At 37.1% G+C, this 23,555-nt stretch overlaps 1 protein-coding gene across 1 annotated transcript in view; it reads left to right on the top strand.

The window, feature by feature from the left end:
* The window catches only part of LOC111143860 (dynein axonemal heavy chain 12), a 208,273-nt gene that overhangs the window by 85,335 nt on the left and 99,383 nt on the right, over positions 1–23,555 (top strand). The window contains exons 32-38 of the mRNA XM_022497828.1: positions 3,748–3,831; positions 4,336–4,524; positions 11,901–12,020; positions 14,346–14,534; positions 15,640–15,791; positions 19,702–19,840; positions 21,332–21,498. Of these exons, the coding sequence (XP_022353536.1) occupies positions 3,748–3,831; positions 4,336–4,524; positions 11,901–12,020; positions 14,346–14,534; positions 15,640–15,791; positions 19,702–19,840; positions 21,332–21,498 (1,040 nt within the window). The remainder of the gene's footprint in view (positions 1–3,747; positions 3,832–4,335; positions 4,525–11,900; positions 12,021–14,345; positions 14,535–15,639; positions 15,792–19,701; positions 19,841–21,331; positions 21,499–23,555) is intronic.

The raw sequence follows: 23,555 nt of genomic DNA, 5'->3' as shown, positions 1-23,555 counted from the left end.
AACGCTTCAGGGCTTGTATGCGCTACATTAACTTAGAAGCCATGGAATAAGCAAAAGATTTAGAAAATGGAAATCCTTTAGTGTTTGTTGTAGTTGCCAGGTTAACATGTAAACTATAAAATGTGGCTAATTTTGAGTTCTGTGCTTTTTTAAACCTAAGTGTACAGTCTCATAACCATCATTTAAATAAAGATGCATAAAATTTCTTGCACTTAAAAGGTTCGCTCATGTTCCTTCTGAATCAGTACACCCTCCCGGGCAAGCACTATTCCGACTTCCGATAAATTAGTTTTTTTGGTTCTTGAAGTTCATGAATATAGAATCCTACTCCTTAGTGCTTTTCTTCTTGTGGTCAGATGGTATCCATGATATTCATGTAGTTGCAGTTCCATTTTATTTATGCTTTTTATGTCTGCATTGGTATTCTACTATATGAATATGTCATGATTTATTTTCACACATGAAATAACTATGCTATTAAATAAGCAAATTAATTAGCATTCAAACAAATATGCCAACACATTGTCCTAGGTAGTTGAGCACTTATTCATATTCTTTCTTTCAGTTACATTGATTGAGCTAAGAAATAGTATTGATTCATAAGAGAGGGGCTAATAAGGGTCTGATTCAGAGCCAGGTGGGAGGATTTTCTCATATTGGATAAGAGGTAAGCAGGAAAGGATAGGTGTAGATATAGGTAAATATATGGATTTGATAGTGGAAATTGGAAGGCAAATCCTTTTTATGATTGATTGATTGATTGTGTGACATGGTAGACCCTGGTTCGTTGCATACTGGAGGAGAAAAGGGGAAGATTTAAATTACCTATAATGGAAAATGGGAAAGAGAGCTGCCTAAGAAAGCACTGAAGCCTATCTGAGGATTAGTAGTAGTGCCAAGGTCTGCCTTCGAGGGATTTTCCCTAACAGTCTAAGCAGCTTGGATGTGAGTGTAGATGATGGTGCCACACCTGAAGTACACAAAGACTTTAAAGATACTGGCATGAGAGGGCCAGAAGTGCTAGACCATAGAACAAAAGCTGTTTAATAACGAGGGAAGTGAAAACAGGAGGGATATGCAGATGAAGAGCAAGTGTAGGAGGAGTCGATCCGTGAGAGCACTGACTGGATAGGAGGCTGCAGACAGAGATGGGCATGCCTGGATTTAGTATTTCAGAATTGTGTAGTGTTCCAGGAGAGAAGGTTCCAAGGTATATAAAGTGGATGACTGGAATGAGAAGAAAGTAAGTGAAGAAAAGGTAGTCAAAGATCTGAGGGGCTGCCATGTTGAGATGTTCCTTTTCATGAACACTGGATCAGGCCAGAGTTATAGCAGAGAGAAAGAAATTGAGCCAAGTATCAAAGGCTTTAGCTAATGATGGGGATGCTTGGCTGCTGGTGAGTGATAGCAGCAAGCATGGCTGTCAAAGGAGCAGGGGGTAGAGAGGATGGGGTAGAGTATTTGGAAAACACCATGGGAGAGTGAGGAGAAAACTGACTTTACTTCCCAAAATTGAAGCAAATAGAATGTTTGCTGAAATAATCTGGTAGGAAATGAAAAGTATTCAAAACCACCACTGTCCAGTAGAATGTTCTGTGATGTTGGAAATATTTGCATTGTCTAAGAAGGTAGCTACTAGTCACATGTGGCTGGCTACTGAGCCTTTGAAACATGGCTTAGTACAGGGTTGCCTGGCTGGCTTGGTCAGTAGAGCATGTGACTCTTGATCTCAGGGTTGTAAGCTCAGGCCCCATGCTGGGTGTAGAAATTATATGGTCCATATATACAGTGGAATATTACTCAGCCATCAGAAAGGATGAGTACCCACCATTTGCATCAACATGGATGGAACTGGAGAAGATTATACTAATTGAAATAAGTCAAACAGAGAAAGACAATTATCATATGGTTTCATTTATATGTGGAACATAAGGAATAGCATGGAGGACATTAGAAGAAAGGGAAAAATGAAGGGGGGAAATCAGAGAGGAAGACAAACCATGAGAGACTATGGACTCTGAGAAACAAACTGAGGGTTTTAGAGGAGAGGGGCTTAGGGGGATGGGTGAGCCTGGTGATGGGTATTAAGGAGGGCACGTATTGCATGCAGCACTAGGTGTTATATGCAAACAATGAATCATGGAACACTACATCAAAAACTAATGATGTACTGTATGGTGACTAACATATAATAAAAAACAAAGAATTAAATCTTCTTTAAAATGGGGCTTAGTGCAATTGAAGAACTGACTTTCAATTTTATTTAATTTTAACTAAAGATTAAATTGCTTCATTAGTTCAATTAATTAGATTTAATTAGATAAAATTATAAATAGCCACATATGACTACTGGCTAACGTATTAGACACTCCAGCTCTAGACCATTCATTTATTTTATAGAGAAGAAACAGGTCTAGGACATTGGGGAAGGTATGTGCTATGAAGTGTGTAAACCTGACAATTCACAGACCTGTACCCCTGGGGCTAATAATACATTATATGTTAATTAAAAAATAAAAAAATTTTAAAAAGAATAATAAAAGCACAGACTATAAGGCCAGGTTGCCTTGGTTCAAAACCAAAAAAAAAAAAAAAAAAAAAAAAAGAGGTCCAGGAATGTTAAATGCTGCCTTGTTGACATATAACTAGATAGGGGCAAAACTGGGACTGCAGTGGTGATGGTAGAGAAGAAACACTTAAAAATAAGTGAAGAGGAAGAATTGAAAAAAAGACTTAATGAAATTAACTTGGAATATCAACAATACTAATTTTTTTCAACAATACTAATTATTAAAATTATTGAAAATTAATGATAATTCCAAAGGGAGAAGCTAAAGAGATTGAAAAGATAAGATGCCCTTTTGGTTGAATTTTGGTTTGAAGAATCAGTTGAAAAGACGTTTCTAATACAACTGAGGAAATTTGAGTAGTGGCTGAGTATTACATGATATTAAGGAGTTATTGGTAATTTTGCTAGCTGTGATAATGTTATTGTGGTCACATAGAAAACTCCTTACTTTCGCCAGATAAATATTGACCTATTTGGTTGTAAAATGCCGTGGTATGCATAATGCTCTTCAAAATACTGTTTTAAAAAACAAAGCAAATGGGGCGCCTGGGTGGCTCAGTGGGTTAAGCCGCTGCCTTCGGCTCAGGTCATGATCTCAGAGTCCTGGGATCAAGCCCCGCATCGGGCTCTCTGCTCTCTAGGGGAGCCTGCTTCCTCCTCTCTCTCTGCCTGCTTGTGATCTCTCTGTCAAATAAATAAATAAAATCTTTAAAAAAATAAAAAAAATAAAAAACGAAGCAAATGTGGCAAAATGTTAACATCGGTTAAGTCCAGGAAATGGGTACCTGAGTGTTCATACTATTCTCTGTTTTCAATTTCTCTCTTTTTTACTAATAAAGAGGTCTTCTGACAATTTTATAAAGTCTGGAGCATTTTGTGTAATTTTATTAATAATAAGAACTGAGATTTGTCTAGGATTTTTGCAGTATGTCATGTATTTCTCCTCCTGCCTAACTCTATGGAGGAGAAATTATCCCTGGTCATAGACTCAGAGATGTTATGTACTTGTTTACCCAGTAACTGACAGAGCTAGACCTAGAATTACAATTTTCTGGCTTCTGTTTTAATACTTACGATATTATATCCCAGGATATACATTATCTTATACATAGAATAAATTTTTATCTGAGAAGTTTGAGTTTTTTAAAAATAAACATTTGAAAAATAATTGCTTTTAGCTTTGCCTTATGAGTGGAGAAATCATTCAGATGTCCCCTCAAATGAGCCTCATCTTTGAAGCAATGGACCTTTCCCAGGCCTCAGTAAGTTCATATTTTAATATAACAGTAGTTTGTGTGTTCGCTTGGTCAGTAAGTATGTTTTATGCATCAGAAGACCAGTTAGGCCCCAGGAATACTAAGATGAACAAGACGTAGTGTATTTAAGGAGGCTAAGAAGCATGCTAATAAATAATCCCACTATACGGCCACACATAAGTAAGAATATGGAGGAGGTGAGTGTCCAAGAAGGGAATGGGAAGAGGACAACCACGGAAAATGTCTGAGTGTTTGATCTGGTTTTGAGGGGTAACACTTCTCTAATTGGGGCTGGGCATTCCAAATCACGACAAGACGACATGTAAGGACCTGAAACCATGACATGTCTGAGGAACTGTAACTGCAAACATGTCGTCTAATGTATGTGACGCTGTAGAGGACAACAGGAGCTGGATCATGAAAGGCTGCATAGGTCGTTCAAGGAAGTAATTGAGAAGGGCTAGTGGCATAAGAGTAACACTGGAAAAAGAAAACGTCTTTTTTCTCTAGCCAGCCACCGTAAGCCGCTGTGGCATGATTTATTTGGAACCGTCGCAGTTAGGATGGGAACCACTTGTGTCCTCGTGGTTGAATTCCCTGAAAGGACCTTTGCAGGAACCAGATCATCAGGCTCTCCTGAAAGGACTTTTTGACTGGTTGATAAGGCCAGCTTTAAAGCTTCGTAAGAGAAACTGCAAGGTAACACTGTAATTCTCTGACCTGTTCAAGTTTCTTTAGTTTCCATTCAACTTGACATAAGTCTAAAATCACAATAGTAGGATGAATAACTAAAATCAGTTTCCCCTTAGACATTTGGTATACACTTTTTTAAAAATGGGATGTTTATTGTGACAATCAGTAATTCACATGCAATTTTAAGAATAATAGATCCCATGCACAATTTAACCCAATTTCTCCTGATGGTAACATTTTGCAAGGCTGTATCATATCACAACAAGGATATTGACATTGATACTATCAACTGATCTTATTCAGATCCCCTTAGTTATGTTTGTGCTCAGGTATATGTGTCTCTCTAGGATTCATTTTTAAATTTTTAATATTTGATAATTTATAATTTTATATTTTATTTATATATTATATATTATATATAACATTATATATAATATATAAAATATATTTATATTTTATAATTTATAATTTTAAGTATAAGTATAACTTTGTGCCCTTTACCTGGTGTCTTCCTTTTACCCCCTCCCTACCAAACCTTGTAATCACCATTTTACTCTGGTTCTATGCATTCAACTTTCAGATTCTGCATATAAGTGACATCATGCAATTTTTTCCTTTCTGTATCTGACTTTTTTCACTTATCATAATGTCTTAAAGTTCATCCATGTTGTTACAAATAACAGGATCTCTCTTTTATTTTTAAGTCTGAATAACATTCCATTATAGGTATTTATAGAACAATTTCTTTATCCATTCGTCCATCAACAGTTTGTGCCTATATCTTGGCTCTTGGGAATAATGCATGGGCGTGCAGATATATCTTTGAGGTACTGATTTCATGTCCTGAAGAGGGATTGCTGGATCACTAAGTAGTTCTATCATTAGTCTTTTTGAGGATCTTCCACACTGTTTTCCACAGTGGCTGTACCAGTTTACTTTCCCACCAACAGCACACAAGGGTTCTCTTTGGCCCACATCCTCACCAAGATTTGTCACCTTTCATCTTTATAATCTTCCTAACAGGTGTGAAGTGATATTTGGTTTTGATTTGCATTTCTCTGATGATTAGTGATGTTGAATGCCTTCCTTATACACCTATTAGCCCCTTGTATGTCTTCTCTAGAAAAAGTGTCTGGTTAGGTCCTTTGTGAATTTTTAAATTCGATAGTTTGTTTTTTTGGCTATTAAATTATGTGAGTTCCTTATATATTTTGAATATTAACCCCTTATGAGATATATGGTTTGCACATATTTTCCCTCAATTTATAGGCTGCCTTTTCATTTTGTTGATCATTTCCCTTGCTGTGTAGGAACTTTTAGTTTGATATAGTCCCACTTTATTTTTGCTTTTGTTGTCTGAGTTTTTGTCCTATCCAAAAAAATTATTACCAAGGTTGATGTTTAGGAGCTTTCGCCCCACATTTTCTTCAGGGATTTTTATGGTTTCAGATTTTACATTTAAGTCTTGAACCCGTTTTGAGTTGATTTTGGTGTTGGAGTAAAATAAAGGTCCAGTTACATTCTTTTACATGTATTTATCCAATTTTCCCAATACTATTTATTGAAGAGACTGTCTTTTTCTCATTGTGTACTTTTTTTTTTTAAGGTTTATTTATTTACTTCAGAGAGAGAATGTGTGCCTGAAAGGGGGAGGGTCAGGGGAGAGAGAGAGTGTAGCTTCAGCAGCCTCCTTGCTGCTCATGGAGCCCCTCACAGGGCTCGATACCATGAACTATGAGATCATGACTTGAGCCGAAACCAAGAGTCGGACACTCCAGTGACTCAGCCACCCAGGTGCACCCCCTGCCACCTGTTGTGTATTCTTGTTCTTGTTGAAGATCAGTTGACTTTATTTATTTTTTTTTTAAAGATTTTATTTATTTATTTGTCAGAAAGAGAGAGGGAGAGAGAGCAAGCACAGGCAGACAGAATGGCAGGCAGAGGCAGAGGGAGAAGCAGGCTCCCTGATGAGCAAGGAGCCCGATGTGGGACTCGATCCCAGGATGCCGGGATCATGACCTGAGCCGAAGGCGGCTGCTTAACCAACTGAGCCACCCAGGCGTCCCATCAGTTGACTTTATATGCTTGGATTTATTTTGGATTTTTTATCTGCTTCATTGGTTTTTATGTCTATTTTTATGCCAGTAACATACTGTTTTTATTACTGGAGCTTTGTAATATAATTTCAGACTAGGACATGTGATACTTTCAATTCTGTTCATAAGATTATTTTGGCTATTCGGAGTCTTTTGTGGTTCCACACAAATTTTAGATTTTTATTTTTGAAAAAATGCCATTGGAATTTCAATAGAGATTGCGTTGAATTTGTAGATCACTTTAGGTACTATGGGCATTTTAACAATGTTAATTTTTCCAGTCTGTAAACACAGGATGTTTTTCTGTTTATTTGTGTGTTCAATTTCTTTCAATAATGTTTTATAGTTTTCAGTATACAGGTCTTTCATGTTCTTGGTTAAGTTTATGCCTAAGTATTTTATTCTTTTTGATGTGATCGTAAATGGGATTGTTTTCTTGATTTCCTCTTCAGATAGATCATTGTTGGTGTAAACAAATGCAATTGACTTTTGTATTTTTTTTTAAGGTTTTACTTACTTATTTGATGGGGAGGGAGACAGAGAGGGAACACAAGCAAAGGGAGTGGGAGGGGGAGCAGCAGGCTTCTCCCTGAGCAGGGAGCCTGATGTGGGACTCGATCCCAGTATCTTGGGATCATGACCTGAGTCAAAGGCAGAAGCTTAACCGACTGAGCCACCCAGGCACCCTCTGTATGTTGGTTTTGTACTCTGTAACTTTACTGAGTTTGTTTGTTCTAAAAGGTATTTGTTATGCCCCAATAATGGGTCCGTGATTAAAGGAGTGAGACTGATATAAAGCGAAGGTCAAGCAAAGCTTTATTTCGCGCCAAGCATCAAGAATCTAACCGAACGTTCGGGGCCGCACCTCTTATAATAGAGGGCGACCCTTCTTTGTTTCACAGTCTAGCTTTTAAGGGCAAAGGCCATGAGGTCGGGCCTGGCCATGCACAGGTGGCCAATGAGATTATAACACAGGAAACTCCACAGTGATGCTAGGTGACCAGTTGGGTTACAATTTACCCTAGTAGACATTTGAACCAGCCTATTACACCTTGATTGGGATTGGTGCCCAAAGGGCGGGGCCCATACTCCTTGGTAACCAGGGAGACAGTATGCATCCCTCCACTGATCGGATGCCTCCACCTGGCCTGACCCACCTTTGTATCTGGGCTTTGTTACCTGAAGCTGGTTTCAGGGACTGGGGGAAGGGGAGCAGGGACAGTTTCTAAATAGGTCCTTACAGTATTTATTTATTTTTTGCATGAAATCTTTAGGGATTTCTACATATAGGATCATGTCATCTGCAGTTAGAAATCATTTTACTTCTTTTTTGATTTGGTTGCCTTTTATTTCTTTTCTGATTGCTCTACTTAGTACTTCTTGCTGAAAAGAAGTGGTGAGAGTATGCATCCTTGCCTCATACCAAATCTTAGAGGAAGAGCTTTCAGTTTTACCCCATGGATTATGATTTTAGTTGTGGGCTTTTCATAAATGTCCTCTATTTTATTGCATAGATTTCCCTTTATATCTATTTTGTTGAGTTTTTTTATTTTTTCGATTTTATTTGTCAGAGAGCGCACAAGCAGGGGAAGTGGCAGGCAGAGGGAGAAGCAGGCTCCTGGCTGAGCAAGGAGGCCAATTCAACTAGATCCAAAGACCCTGGGATCATGACCTGAGCCGAAGGCAGACTCTTAACCAATTGAGCCATCCAGGCAACTCTTTTTTTTTTTTTTTTAATATTTATTTCAAATTAGCAATTTTTTTTTTAAAGATTTTTATTTATTTATTTGACAGACAGAGATCACAAGTAGGCAGAGGGGCAGGCAGAGAGAGAGAGGAGGGAAGCATGCTCCCCGCTGAGCAGAGAGCCCGATGTGGGGCTCGATCCGAGGACCCTGAAATCATGACCTGAGCTGAAGGCAGAGGCTTTAACCCACTGAGCCACCCAGGCGCCCCCAGGCAACTCTTGTTGAGAGTTTTTTTTTTTTTTTTTTATCACAAATGGTGGTTGAACTTTGTTAAATACTTTTCCTGAATTTATGAAATGATCATGTGATTTTTGTCTTTCATTTTGTTAATGTGTATAACACATTGATTAATTTGCATATCCCTTGTGTCCCAGGGATAAATCCCACTTGATTATGGTATATAATCTTTTTGGTGAATTGAATTCAGTTTGCTAGTATTTTACTGAGGATTTTTGCATCTATATGCTTCAGAGATATTGGCTTATAATTTTCTGTTTTTGTGATGTCTTTATCTGGTTTTGGTATGAGGGTGATTCTAGCCTGAAAAATGAGCTTAGAAGTATTTCCTCCACTTCTATTTTTTGGACGAGGTTTTTTTTTTTTTTTTTTTTAATTTTTACTTATTTATGTGAGAGAGACTGCGAGAGAATGAGCAGGGTGAGCAGGGAGCCCAGTGTGGGACTCAATTCTGGGACTGCGGGATCATGACCTGGGCTGAAGGCAGACAGTTAACCCACTGAGCCACCTAGGTGCCCATAGTTTTTGGAAGAGTTTAAGAAGAATTGGTATTAATTCTTTTTTTTTTTTTTTAAGATTTTATTTATTTGTCAGAGAGAAAGAGGGGGGAGGAGAGCGAGCACAGGCAGACAGAGTGGCAGGCAGAGGCAGAGGGAGAAGCAGGCTCCCCACAGAATAAGGAGCCCGATGCGGGGCCCGATCCCAGGACGCCGGGATCATGACCTGAGCTGAAGGCAGCTGCTCAACCAACTGAGCCACCCAGGCGTCCCAAGAATTGGTATTAATTCTTTGAATGTTTGGTAGAATTCAGCTCTGAGGTCATCTGGACTTTTCTCTGGGAAGTTTTTGATTACTACTTCAGTCTATCAGGCTCTTTTTCTATCCCTTCACTTTCAGCCTCTTGTTACTTCTAGACAGCATACAATTGAATCTTGGTTTTCCATCTATTCAGCTATTCAGCTACTCTTTTTATTGGGGAATTTAAGATGCTCACATTTAAAGTAATTTTGATAGGGAAGGATTTACTATTGCAACTTTGTTAACTGTTTTCTGTTTGTCTTTTTTTTTTTTTTGGTCCTTCTTTTCTCTCTTGATGCCTTCTTTTGTGTTTCATTATTTTGTTTTTGTATTGATAGGTTTCGATTCTTTCTTTTGTGTGATTTCTATAGGTATTTTCTTAGTGGTTACTAAGGGGCTTATGTAAAGTATCTTAGAGTTAGAACAGTCTATTTTAAGCTAATAACTTCATTTGTATACCAGAACTCTCCACTTTTACCTCGTTCCCCTCCACATCATATGCTATTGATGTCACAGTAACATTGATTTGGATTATGTATCCATTAACATAATTTATAGTAGCTTTAATACTTTTAGCTTTTAGGGGCACCTGGGTGGCTCAGTGGGTTAAGCCTCTGCCTTTGGCTCAGGCCATGAACCCAGGGTCCTGGGATCAAGCCCCACATCAGGCTCTCTGCTCAGCAGGGAGCCTGCTTTCCCTCCTCTCTCTGCCTGCCTGTCTGCCTGCTTGTGATCTCTGTCTGTCAAATAAATAAATAAAATCTTAAAAAAAAAATACTTTTAGCTTTTAACTTTTATAGCAGAATTAAAAGTGATTTACCCACCACCATTATAGTCATATTCACCTTTGGTTTTCTATTGCTTAAGTTATACCTGAATAAACCCAGAAGTAAAATGAGTGCCTGTTGAACTCTTTGGATAAAACTATGGTAACTAAAGCTTTAAAATTCCCAATCATTTTCCATATCTTAAAAGTATTTTAAATATGTGGCTTTTAAAATTGACATGTATTTTTAGTAGTTTAGGAGAAAACTTTATATATTAGTTACTTAGGACTTTTATAACAAATTACCACAAACCTGGTGATTTGAAGCAACAGAAATTTATTCTGTCATAGTCCTGAGGCTACAAGTCTGAAATCAAGATGTTGGCAGGGCCAAGCTTCCTCTGAAAGCTCTAAGGGGGAATCTTTTCCTACGTCTCCCAGCTTTGGCCTCTAGGCATTCCTTGCCTACTGTCTGTGTTAACTCCCATCTCTTCCTTCAAGCTCACCTGGCCTCTACTCTGTCCCTTCACTGTGTGATTCTTAAAAGGATTTAGGGTCAGATATTTCAGAATGATCGCCTCATCTTGAGATCTTTAACCACATCTTCCAAGACCCCTTTTCCAAATAGGATCACGTTCATGAGTTCCTGGGATATGACATGGTCCTCTCTTTTTGAGGACCACCTTTCAAGCCCCCTCACATGTACACACACACATTCACACACATTAGTCACTTATGTATAAGTATATTGATATTGGTAAGGGAAAAGGGCTATTCAGTAGATTTTTTTCACCCCAAAATATTATTTTAGAGATTGGAAAAATATTCTGCACATAAGAGAAAATGAATTCCACTTCATGAAAATTTTGTACAGTGTCTTCAGAGAGAAAATATAAAGTCATTTTTCAATTTTTTCATTTTAAAACTAATATTATGTGTTGCAAATAATAGAAGATAGGCTCCATCTTTTTTTTTTTTAAACCATCTTTCTGATGAGTGATGGATTTTCTTCTCATAATTTATTCCCATATTTTTCACATCTAGTTAGTCCCCAGCATCTATTGACTTTTTCCTCCTTGCTAACTTTTGTCTGTCCTCTCTTCTCCTCTCCATCCAGGTTCCTCTGACCACCCCTCCTTCCTCTTATGATAGCCTCAGACCTTTGTAATTTCCTACCTGAATCAACATAATAGAGCTGTTCTAGTCTAGTCTACATCTTCTACCAGAATTATGATTCCAAAATACAAATTCATTCCATTAACTTCATTTTCTGTCTGACTTATTTTACTTAGCATAATACCCTGTAGGTCTGTCCAAGTTGTTGAGAATGGCAAGATCTTTCTTTTTTTAAGGCTGAATAACATTCCATTGTATATATACCATACTTCTTCATTCATCTATCGATGGGCACTTGGGTTGCTTGCATATCTTGCCTATCGTGAATAATGCTGCAATGTACAGGTGTGCTTATATACTTTTGAATTTGTGTTTTAATTTTCTTTGGGTAAATACCCAGAAGTGGAATTACTGGATCACATGGGACTCCTATTTTCAATTTTTTCCAAGAGCCTCCATGCTGTTTTCCAGAGTGGTTACACCATTTGTATTCCCACCCACAGTGCACAGGTGTTCCCTTTTCTCCACATCCTCACCCACACTTGTCATTTTTTATGAAATATTTTTTTTTGTTCTCCAAAGAAAATGAAAGTAAAGTATCTTACTCTTTTCACTTTGCAGGAACTGATTCCTACAAGCGATAGCAATGCAGTTGTATCTCTCACACGCCTATTCGAAGTATTACTCTGTAATGTCCTGGAAAATGATCCTACAAGCAAGCATATTCGTGTTTGGATTATGGTAGGTTTTATACTTAATATGATTTTTATTTGCAGAATAAAATTTGCCTCTGGAAATGATCATTGCATTGAGGAAGACATAAGATCCAGAGCTATTTTTTGGTGAGCACCAAAGGAATAGCTGAAGACATTGAAGTAGCCCTGACCTGGTATTCTGACTTAAAAAACATTTTAAAGAAAGTAAAATATGTGCAAATGAACCCAAATAGTTTTCTTATTTATGAAAGATCATAATTTGATAAACAATAAGGTGACTTAATATTAATCCATTAACAACTTCAGGTGAATTGATTTTGTCTTAAGTTTAAGTCATGATGTAGGCTGCTAAAAGCTGGCTGTAAGAGACCAGAAACAGGCATCCAACCAGCTGGGTGGAGCATTGCCAGCAGGGTTCATAGAGCACATCGCTAGATGGGGAGTCAGGGCTTCAGGTAGCTAATGTCTAGAGGTCAGAGAAGACCACAGAACAGGACTCTAAGGGAGCCAGAGGAAAGAGTATTTGGTTCTCTTCCCTGGTCTGTGCTTCTTTCCCATTTGCCACCTTATTCAGAAATACCTTCATCTTCTTTACTGAGTCTACCTTATCTTCTACTCTGTGGTGATAGTGGTGCCCTCCCAGTGCTTCCCCTTCACCTTGTCACCACAGAAAGTCCTCTACCTCAGACACCTCACATTCCAGGGTTCCCTGCTGATCATCACCACCTTTCCTCCTCCCTTTTCACCGTTATTAGAAGAAATTGAACAGACATGTTTGAAGCATAGTTTATTTATTTTCCCTTTTCTCCCAAAGTTTGGAACTGCCTGTCACAGAACTAGTTTTTAATATTGTTCCATACCTATCTGTGTTACCTATTTGTAAAATAAAAGCATTTTAGGAATAGTTCACTTTTATAACCTTCATGTTATATCTGTATCTGTATATAGAGAGATAGACCTATATATATGACCTTCATGTTATATCTGTGTCTATATCTCTATCCATATAAAGTTTCATCCTATTGGTAAGCCTAAACTCCCTTAATTTTTTAAATGGTTCAGAATTACTTTTAAAGACTAATATAAATTGATAACTGGTTAAAAAGTTTCTCTTAAAATATATTTGAGGGGCTCCTGGCAGGCTCAGTCAGTAGAGCATGTGACCCTTGATCTCAGGGTCATGAATTCAAGTCCCACATTGGGTAAGAAGTTATTTAAAAGAAAAAAAAAACAAAAAAAATATATTTGATGATGATGATGTGTGTGTGTGTGTGTGTGTGTGTGTGTGTGCGCGCGCGCACACATGTATGTGTGTATTTGAAAGACTTTTTAAATGAGATAAAGCACTTACCTAGAGTAAAATTCAAAAGCTGAAAGTAGGCTTTCTATCCATATCAATGCCATAGCCAACCTCAAGGAAACCACTGTTATCAGTGCCTTAGGTAGCCTGCTAGAGGTATTGGATCCATTCTCTTCTTTAATACATTTTTATACATGAGCGTACTACACATACTGATTTGCATCTTTTTTTGCAGTATATCTTGGAGATTGTTCCGTACCCATATGCTTACTGAGTTACTCGTTTAAACAGCTGCCATGTAGTCCAGAATACACAACGTAATCTTATCAAACAGACCCCAGTTGAAAACAGTTGCTTCTTATTTTTGGCTGCACAGACAGTGCTGCAGTGAATGTTCTTGTACATACATCATTTTGGCAGGTGGGAATATATTTAAGGGTAAACTCCTTAAAGAGGAATTCCTAAATCATTTGATACGGGCATGTTATGTTTTTATTTATTTATTTAATTAAAAAAGATTTTATTTATTTATTTGACAGAGAGAGAGAGAGAGAGAGAGATCACAAGTAGGCAGAGAGGCAGGCAGAGTGAGGAACAGGTGGAGAGAGAGAAACAGGCTCCCCGCTGAGCAGAGAGCCTGATGCGGGGCTCGATCCCAGGACCCTGAGACCATGACCTGATCCGAAGGCAGAGGCTTAACCCACTGAGCCCCCAGGCGCCCCTATTTATTTATTTTTAAGTAGACTCCACACCCAGCATGGAGCCCAACATGGGGCTTGAACTCACAACCCTGAGATCAAGACCTGAGCCGAGATCAAGAGGCAGATGCCTGACCAACTGAGCCATCCAGGGGCCCTGCTATGGGCATTTTACATTTAGATAGATAATGCCAGAGAAATAATTCTGTGACTTAGCTGTGCTCCATTCCACTTGCATACCTGGCCTTTTCCAAATATGTTAACCAGGCCCCCTTAATATGTTAAATTTTGATTTGTTAAAAATTTCTTCTAAATAATTAGTTTAAATTAAACTTTTCTTTTTAACCAATAGGCTAGCTTTATGTTTTCTTTGATTTGGTCCATTGGAGCAAGTTGTGATACAAATGGTCGGTTCGTTTTTGATACTTTCCTACGGTCAATCATACAGGGAAGAGACGGATACAACCCAGTGCCTGACTCTGTGGGTAAATGGGAGTGCCAGTTTGATGAAAAAGGTCTGGTTTATGACTACATGTATGAGGTACGATATAAAATGTTTGTTATGATAAGTTCTAAAACTCCAAGTATTGGATCGAAAGGCAGAACTGGGTTCCCATCCTAGTGATGTTTTGACCTCTGTGGTTGGCGTTTTTGTCCTTCTCTTTAGTTTCTCCAACTTTAACTTGTGGACCGTGTAGATAAACTTTCTTTAGGGCTATTTTACAGTTTATAGATTTAAATTAAATCTATTTTCTCCACTTTAAAAAATTCACAAAAAGATTCTTTTAAACAGCAGGCATCTGAATAATCATTTGATTCATGCAAATTTTACTTCACAGAGACATGAGATCTGTAGAGAGCCTTAAGTACAACTTACCCTAAATCTCAGGATTTACAGATAAAGAGGCAAGCCTAGGAAGGCAAGTGGTTAGCAGAACCAGGACCTTGAATCTAGCTCTCTTGACTACCAGTGTAGGAATCTTTCCCAACACCATGCTAATACAGAATTTTAAAAATATGACCAGAAAGAGAGAGTTTCATCCTCATTAGTCACAGTGGGAAGTCAATAAAATCATCTCTAAAACCAAAAAATCAGGAGGCAATAACATAAGCATATCTTTGAGTTGGGGATGAATCCCCAAATGTCCAGCTTAAAGAGGTAAAAATGTAGTGGCTGGTGAAGAGAAAATGAGAGTGGGAAACTGCTGTTTTTCTCAACCTCTTTAAAAGTTCTGACTCTAAAATATGTGCATATGTGGCAGAAATGAAAGCTAAAACTTAAAAAATTAAGAATATGAATTACTAAAAAAACATGCAAAACTACCACCATCCAGACACATTCCATATACATGTACAATTTGCCAGGAAATAGGAAAATTCTTTGATGTCAGCCATTACACTGAAGCAGAGGGAAAATTAATCCAAAGAAAATTTTTTGTTTCTTAAATTGGGTGGTGGGTTCATGGGTACTTATTTATCTACTTTAAGACTATAAAATGTTATATACATTATTTTAGGTGAATCATTACTACAAGATTTTATTATTATGATAAACTAAGGTTTTGAAAAGCAAATATGATATCAGTATGTTAGCCTTTCTGATATCAAGTGCATTGTTATATTTTAAAATTTATGTTCTCTTGTAGTTGAAAAACCGAGGACGCTGGCTCCATTGGAATGAATTAATTAAAAGTACTAATTTAGGAGAAAAACTTGTCAAGATTCAAGATATCATAGTCCCTACAATGGACACGATTAGATATACATTTCTAATGGATTTGAGTATTACCTATGCAAAGTAAGAAACTGTGTAATGGACATGCATTTTAAATATAACAGTGCCTTTCTAATAGCATCATAGAATTTCTTTCTTTCTTTCTTTCTTTCTTTCTTTCTTTCTTTCTTTCTTTCTATCTTTCTTTCTTTCTTTCTTTCTTTCTTTCTTTCTTTCTTTCTTTCTTTTTTTAAGAGAGGGAGAGAGTGGGAGAAAGGGGCAGAGGGAGAGAGAATCCCAAGGAGGCAGCATAGAGCCTGATGTGGGGCTCGATCTCACAAACCTGAGATCATAACCTGAGCCAAAATCAAGAGTCCTATCTTTAACCCACTGAGCCACCCAGGCGCCGCAGATCATAGGACTTTTTGAAGTAAACTTGGAGGTCACCTGTTTTCAGATAACAAACCCTGAGGAACTAATTGACATGCCAACAGTGAACTCTGTTACTAGTGGAAAACCTAGAATCCAGATTTTCTATTGCCTACACCAAAAACTTTGGTGTCTTATATTTATTGTATTAGTAACAGCAGACTAAAAGTCAGTTGCAGTGTTATTGGTAAATAGGTAAGCATTCTACCTTAAATGTTTTGTATTGCTCCTGAGTATCAACTATGATCCACATTCTCCAATTTAGCATTTCTCAGGTATGTCCTATGCCAGTTCTTCATAACTTAAGATGAACGTGGAAATCTCAGACTTAGAAGAGCACATCAAAGATGACATGAAACTGATCAAAAGCCTGGCATGTGCTATAGACATAGTCATACCAGCTTTCCTAATAACATTCTTGTAGTTATTTTTCTTTTAAAACATTAGGCATAATTTATCATTAATACTATTTAAGCTAGAGAAACTTATATAATATGCATGAATGTCATGATTGATTTGTTTTTTTTTTTTTTATGAAGAACCTGTTTCTTGGGGTGCCTGGGTGGCTCAGGCGGTTAAGCAGCTGCCTTTGGCTCAGGTCATGAGCCCAGGGGCCTGGGATCAAGCCCTGCATCAACCTCCCTGCTCTTCTCCCTTTCCCTCTGCTGTCCCCACCCCGGTTGTGCTCTCTCATTCTGTCAAATAAGTAATAAATAAATCTTAGAAATAAGAAGAACCTGTTTCTTAGTGAATTTTCTGACAATTTTATCTTGTTTAGTAAAACACACACACATAGGAAAAATAGCTCATGAGGGAATATTATTGTATCCCTATTGTTACATTTTTAAAAAAAGCACTTTAAATCCAGTGTCGTTAACATACAGTGTTATATTAGTTTCCTGTGTGCAGTATAGCTATTCAGCAGTTCTGTACATTACTCAGTGCTTATTTGTTACATTTTTGCATTTCGAGGCTAATACTGAAAAGAAAAAGGCAAGGAATGGACTTGCAAATTCTGAGAATTTGCAGTGGTTCTGTGCCATGAGCCATTTGCCAGAATAATGCTTTTTAAAAATTTAAAAAATTTTTTTAGAATAATGCTTTTAAATGAATACATACAAATAGTTACAAAAGAAAGGACATATTATTGAAACACATTAAAATATTAAACAAATTTTTCTTCCTTTTTTTTATTGTGTTATGTTAGTCACCATATGGTACATCATTGGTTTTTGATGTAGTGTTCCATGATTCATTGTTTGTGTATAACACCCAGTGGTCCATGCAATCTGTGCCCTCCTTAGTACCCACCACCAGGCTCGCCATCCTCCCACCCCATAGTCTCTCATGGTTCATCTCCCCCTCTGGTTTCCCCCTCCCTTCATTTTTCCCTTCCTTCCCCTAATGTCCTCCATGCTATTCCTTATGTTCTACAAATAAGTGAAACCATATGATAATTGACTTTCTCTGCTTCACTTATTTCACTCAGCATAATCTCCTCCATTTCTGTCCTTGCTGATGCAAAAGTTGGGTATTCATCCTTTCTGATGGCTGAGTAATATTCCATAGTGTATATGGTCCACATCTTCTTTATCCATTCTTTCTGTTGAAGGGCACCTTGGCTCTTTCCACAGTTTGGCTGTCGTGGATATTGCTGCTATGAACATTAGGGTGCATGTGCCCCTTTTCACTGCATCTGTATCTTTGGGATAAATACCCAGTAGTGCAGTTTCTGGGTCATAGGGTAGCTCTATTTTTAACTTTTTGAGGAACCTCCACAGTTTTCCAAAGTGGCTGTACCAACTTGCATTTCCACCATTAATGTAAGAGGGTTCCCCTTTCTCCACATTCTCTCCAACAATTGTTGTTTCTTACCTTGTCAATTTTTGCTATATTCTAACTGGGGTAAGGTAAGGTATCTCAGTGTGGTTTTGATTTGAATTTCCCTGATGGCTAATGATGTTGAACATTTTTTCATGTGTCTGTTAACCATTTGTATGTCTTTGGAGAAGTGTCTGTTCATGTCTTCTGCCCATTTTTTGACTTGATTAACAGATTTGAGCTATGGTAGTAATACATATGCTGCTTTACTGACACATTAATATAATCTATCAGTGGGTCTGATGCCTATCGTAATTTCAAAGGAATAATAAGTGTAAGTGATATTTTTGAGATAACTGTAACCACTGTAATATTTAGAATAATGTCTGTGATTTCTATTAATGACAAAGACACAGGTACGATTGACAAAATTGCTCCATTTTAGTTAAGGATAGTGAAAGTAAGTATATAACCCTTTGTCATCCAAGTTCGCAGGTTCTCTGAATTTTTAGAACACTGTCTAAAAATTTCTTCTATTGGTCCCTGGGCCCCCAGTTCAGCATAGTATTTTATTTAAAAATTTTTTAAAATAAATAACTTTCCATAAGGCAACTGTTAATCAGACTGAAACATGTAGGTGAACTTTCAGGGGCCACTGTAGTTCTTTTTTTTTTTTTTAAACATTTTATTTATTTGACAGAATACAAGTAGGCAGAGAGGCAGGCAGAGAGAGAGGAAGGGAAGCAGGCTCCCTACTGAGCAGAGAGCCTGATGCGGGGCTCGATCCCAGGACCCTGGGATCATGACCTGAGCTGAAGGCAGAGGCTTTAACCCACTGAGCCACCCAGGCGCCCCTAGCCACTGTAGTTCTAAAAGAACTTTAATTTTATGTTTGTACTTTGATTATAATTTTTAAAATTAGTATTACCATAATTTGGGTCCCTTAGATGACCTCTGGTGCTCAGTTTTAGCTCCAGTCCTTGTGTTTGTCTTTATGTATTGGGTGATGCCAAGTTATCCATCAAAGGGTCAGTATTACATTTTTAAATCATTAAACAGTATTTCTAAACTGGAATTCCCCCAGAGTTCTGTGAACATAAATTCAGAGGATTTTTTTCGTTTTTAAATTAATTATGATCACTCAAGAATGAGAAGCCCTGCCTTGAGGCCCCACTGAATGGAGAATTCCTTAGAGTTTGCTTCTGGACAAATGATTCTAAAGGCCATTCTAAAATGCTATTTTAGATTCTAAAGTTCTATCAACATGTATAATGTAACTATTAGCTTTAGACTTCACTGTCACCTAGTTTTTGGTCGCTCTGAAACAGCCTAAACTGGTCTTAATGTCATCTTATTTATCTCTTCTGTACTGCACCCTCTTGCCTCTACCTCCAAATAAAAAGTGTGAATACATCACTTTTCTGAGGAGACAAACTTTAGCTTTCTTTGCTGTAAAGCAAAGCATGTTATTACTTATTTAAGAGTGTTTTTGGAGTATAGAAATGTTACATCTGTCCAGATAATAGTTTGTTACTACTAAAGTCTCAGTAAAAGGAAGCAAAAGTGTGTGCCAATTGTCACTTTCACTGGTCTCACATGAAATAACAGTGGTAGATTAAAATGTGAATCTTTAGATGAAGGTGATTTCATTACTTAAGTTTTCAACAAATTTCATCCTTCTGTAGTAGAAATGGTATTCTGGCTTTTTCTCTTTTTTAATGATATGTTCATTGTTTTCATAAAGGCCATTGCTTTTCGTGGGTCCGACGGGTACAGGAAAATCAGTATATGTGAAGGATAAACTAATGAATCACTTGGAAAAGGACCGGTATTTCCCTTTTTATGTTAATTTCTCTGCACGGACCAGTGCCAACCAGGTTCAGGTTAGTTTAAAGCCAGAAACATGGGTCCATAATTAACTTTTTGGGTTTTTTGCCTTATTTGATTAGTGTTTAAAATTTGTATATTAAATATACAAATTTATATTATATTTTATTTATATTAAATATACAAAAGCAGTTGTGTAAGTCTTCTATAAATTTAAATGAAATTTCAGAACCTTTGTTTTTGGCATTATAAGTAAGTTTTAAGGACAGGGGGCCTGGGTGGCTCAATTGTTAGATGTCTGCCTTCGGCTTAGGTCATGATCCTGGGGTCCTGGAATCGAGCCCCACATCAGGCTCCCTGATCAGCAGGAAGTCTGCTTCTCCCTCTCCCACTGCCCCCTGCTTGTGTTCCCTCTCTTGCTGTGTCTCTCTCCGTCAAATAAATAAATAAATAAAATCTTTAAAAAAAAGTTTTAAGGACAAAAGTTAAAGAGAACATTTAAAAAATCTTATGTTCCCATTTTTATTTATTAAATTCCTGAGTTATAAATTATTTTAAACATATCTATTTAAAAAAACAAAGGATAAAAGACATACCAATTAACTGACAATTTCCAAGAGCATGTAATGTTGGAACCACATTCAAGGAAACATTTTTGCATTAATACTGGATTATTGAGCTTTGTCATCCTTTTTTATAAGCCCAAGAAGAAGCCACAGTTGCTTTCTTAACTGGAGAAGAGACTGGGGGGTGGGTAGAAAAAGAGTGAGAACTTTGAATTGTTCTTCTAGATTCTCCTGGATGATCCTTCAGGACATTTGCTGCTTACTGACTCTGTCCATGAAAGATCTTTCAAGCCATGGACTGTTGTATGACCTTACGTGACAGGAATCATGTGGTTGTTCATGCCCTTCTTTGTGCCAAGTTGAACGTTCTGCACAAGACCTTTTCTAGTCACTATCATAATCATCCATGCCTAAATTCATGTCCATTCTCACTTGAATTATGGGACTCATTTCTGGTTTTTTAAGCCTATAGAATTCCCTTAATTTCAAAATCTGACAAATTTAGATCAGGGCTTTTAGATGTTGAATAAGTTAAAGTTAAAGAGATGTTGGGGTATCCAACGAGGAAAATATTTTGTGTTTGTGTGCAATATAAATATGTATGTATATAATAATTTTTTAAGGAATTTTTTTTATTAGAGCATGTGCATGAGTGCAGGGAGGGGCAGAGGGAGAGGGAGAAGCAGGCTCCCTGCTGAGCAGGGAGCTCAACTTAAGGTTCAATCCCCAGACCCTGGGATCATGATATGAGCTGAAGGCAGACACCCAGGCACCCCTGTATATAACAATTCTGAGTGCATAAAAGGATTTCAATAAATGCTCTTTGATATTGAATAGAAGGTTTGATATCACCCTAAAAATGAGTAAATGTAAACACACACATAATGCTTCCTGACATTATTTCCTTATATAGACTGTAAATTCTTCTTCCCCTGGTATTTAGAATGGCTTTAAATATTCTTCTTCTTCTTTATATTTTAGAATATTATTATGGCTAGACTGGATAAAAGACGCAAAGGAGTTTTTGGACCACCAATGGGAAAGAAGTGTGTAATTTTTATAGATGACATGAATATGCCTGCATTGGAGAAATATGGAGCTCAACCTCCTATTGAATTACTACGACAATTTTTTGACTGTGGGCACTGGTAACTATTTAACTGGAGTTTTAATTAGCCATGCTGAAGTCATTTTTGTTCTCTTTTTCAATTTTGGTTTCTCACATCAAAGTAATACATTTTTTCAAGTTACTGATAGAAGAAAATGGTTATTCAGATTTTCTTATACGGAAATTTTTGGAAGACTTTTCTGTACTTTTTTATGACGCTCTTTCCTGTGAATTTGTGAGTTAGATTACTGGGATGAATAATCCAGTATAAGAAATGAATTTATCCAATAATGGAATAAATTCTTTCCTTTTCAACTATTATTTTCAATCCTTGAAAATAACTTACCGATTACATCTTTCAAAGTACTATTCTCCCAGAGCTGAGAATTTGTGGGTAGGCTTCAACCATAATCATAATCAGCATTCTATGTTTCTGCCATTTTAAATTCTCTGTATTTTCTGTGACTATTCGGGAGTACTGTACCCTTGAGATAGCTTGGTTTTGGCATCAATTCCATAAATAACTCTTCCTCTCCCTTCATTCCCATTTTTTTTAAGATTTATTTATTTTAGAGAAAGAATGTATGCATGTGCTGTGAGGGGGGAGAAGTAGAGGGAGAGAATCCTCAACAAGATTCCCTGCTGAGTGCAGAGTCCAGTGCAGGGCCAGATCTCATGACCCGGGAGATCATGACCTAAACCAATATCAAGAGTGGATGCTGAATTGAATGAGCCACCTAGGCGCCCACCCTCTATCCCATTGTTATGATGCTGTAGTTAGTTTCCAACATGTAAGACATTGTATCTTTTAGTTAGGATTTAGTAATTCTTCATTTTCTCCTCTTAAATATACTTTTCTACTCCCTAGTATACATGATTTTTTTAATCTAACGTAAGAGTAGACTAATTTTGAAGCTAAGTCATATTTCAGAAATACATTTTTGTTATTACTTCATTTTGTATTACTTTTGTTATTACTTTGTTATACCTGGGACTCCTGCCTTCAGGAGATAACTACTGTTAATAGTATATTCCCTATTCTTTCAAGGTTTTTTTTTCTATACAAACATATTTTTATTTAAAAAAGTAAACTCCTATTACACAATGTTATGACTTATTTGCACTTAAAATTTTTTGAGCACCTGTCCATATTGTTTATCTCATTTTATTGGCTTTTTATTTTTTTATTTTGTCGGCTTCTAATATAATTTAATTGTGTGGATCCTGCCATAATTTACTTAACAAGCTCCCTCTGAAAGTTATTAGGATTGTTGCAAAAAACCAGGTCATATTTTCATACTTCCTGTTAGAGGTACTGGTATAGACTGACTATATAGATTTCTCCCATGTCTCCTGCCCCCTTTTTGTAAGAACTTCAGTGTTAAAAGACTTAATGGCCAATCAGTAATAAGCACATTTTTGATCTTAGTGGTTCCAGCTAAATTGAGCCATTTATATATTTCTTACTTTCTTTTTAAAATTTTATTTATTTATTTGAGAGAGGCAGAGGGAGAAGGAGAAGCAGACTTCTCGCTGAGCAGGGGTCTCGACATGAGGCTCAATCCAGGCACCCTGTGATCATGACCTGAGCTGAAGGCAGATGCCCCTATCTATTTCTTTCTCATTAAAATTTCTTTCAAGCTTCATTGTGCCCCATTGGATCTCTTTTTAACAAAAGTGTTATAGATACTATTTAGACATTTTTATGTGCTCTGGAGATCTGAGATGTAAAAATAAAATCAGGACTTTGCTGTAAGTAGTATGACTGTATGATTGTTTTGAACTAGAACAATTATGAGCATAAAAGAGGAGTATTACTAATAATTACTCCAGTAATTATTAGTAATAATAATTACTGGAGAAGTCCAGTCAGAATTGTCCTAGGCAAAATGGGACATGTGGTCCACCTACCTATAATCAGCTACAAACAGGAATAATCTCTCATCCATGCTTCTGGATTTGGAGTAAAGAGAACAAGCAGAAAGTCAAGTTGGAAAGAAGTGTAGGAAAGAACGGGAAAGGCAAAAGGAAGGGACATTCTAGATGCCCAGAATTTGAGCAACAGACTCAGTGTTATTGGAAAGAGAAATAAGAGTG

Source organism: Enhydra lutris, unplaced genomic scaffold (genome assembly GCF_002288905.1).
Source record: "Enhydra lutris kenyoni isolate GAN:26980312 unplaced genomic scaffold, ASM228890v2 scaffoldscaffold10, whole genome shotgun sequence".
Taxonomy (NCBI): domain Eukaryota; kingdom Metazoa; phylum Chordata; class Mammalia; order Carnivora; family Mustelidae; genus Enhydra; species Enhydra lutris.
Note: the sequence above shows the minus strand (reverse complement) of the source record. Positions and strands in the feature narration are given on the sequence as shown.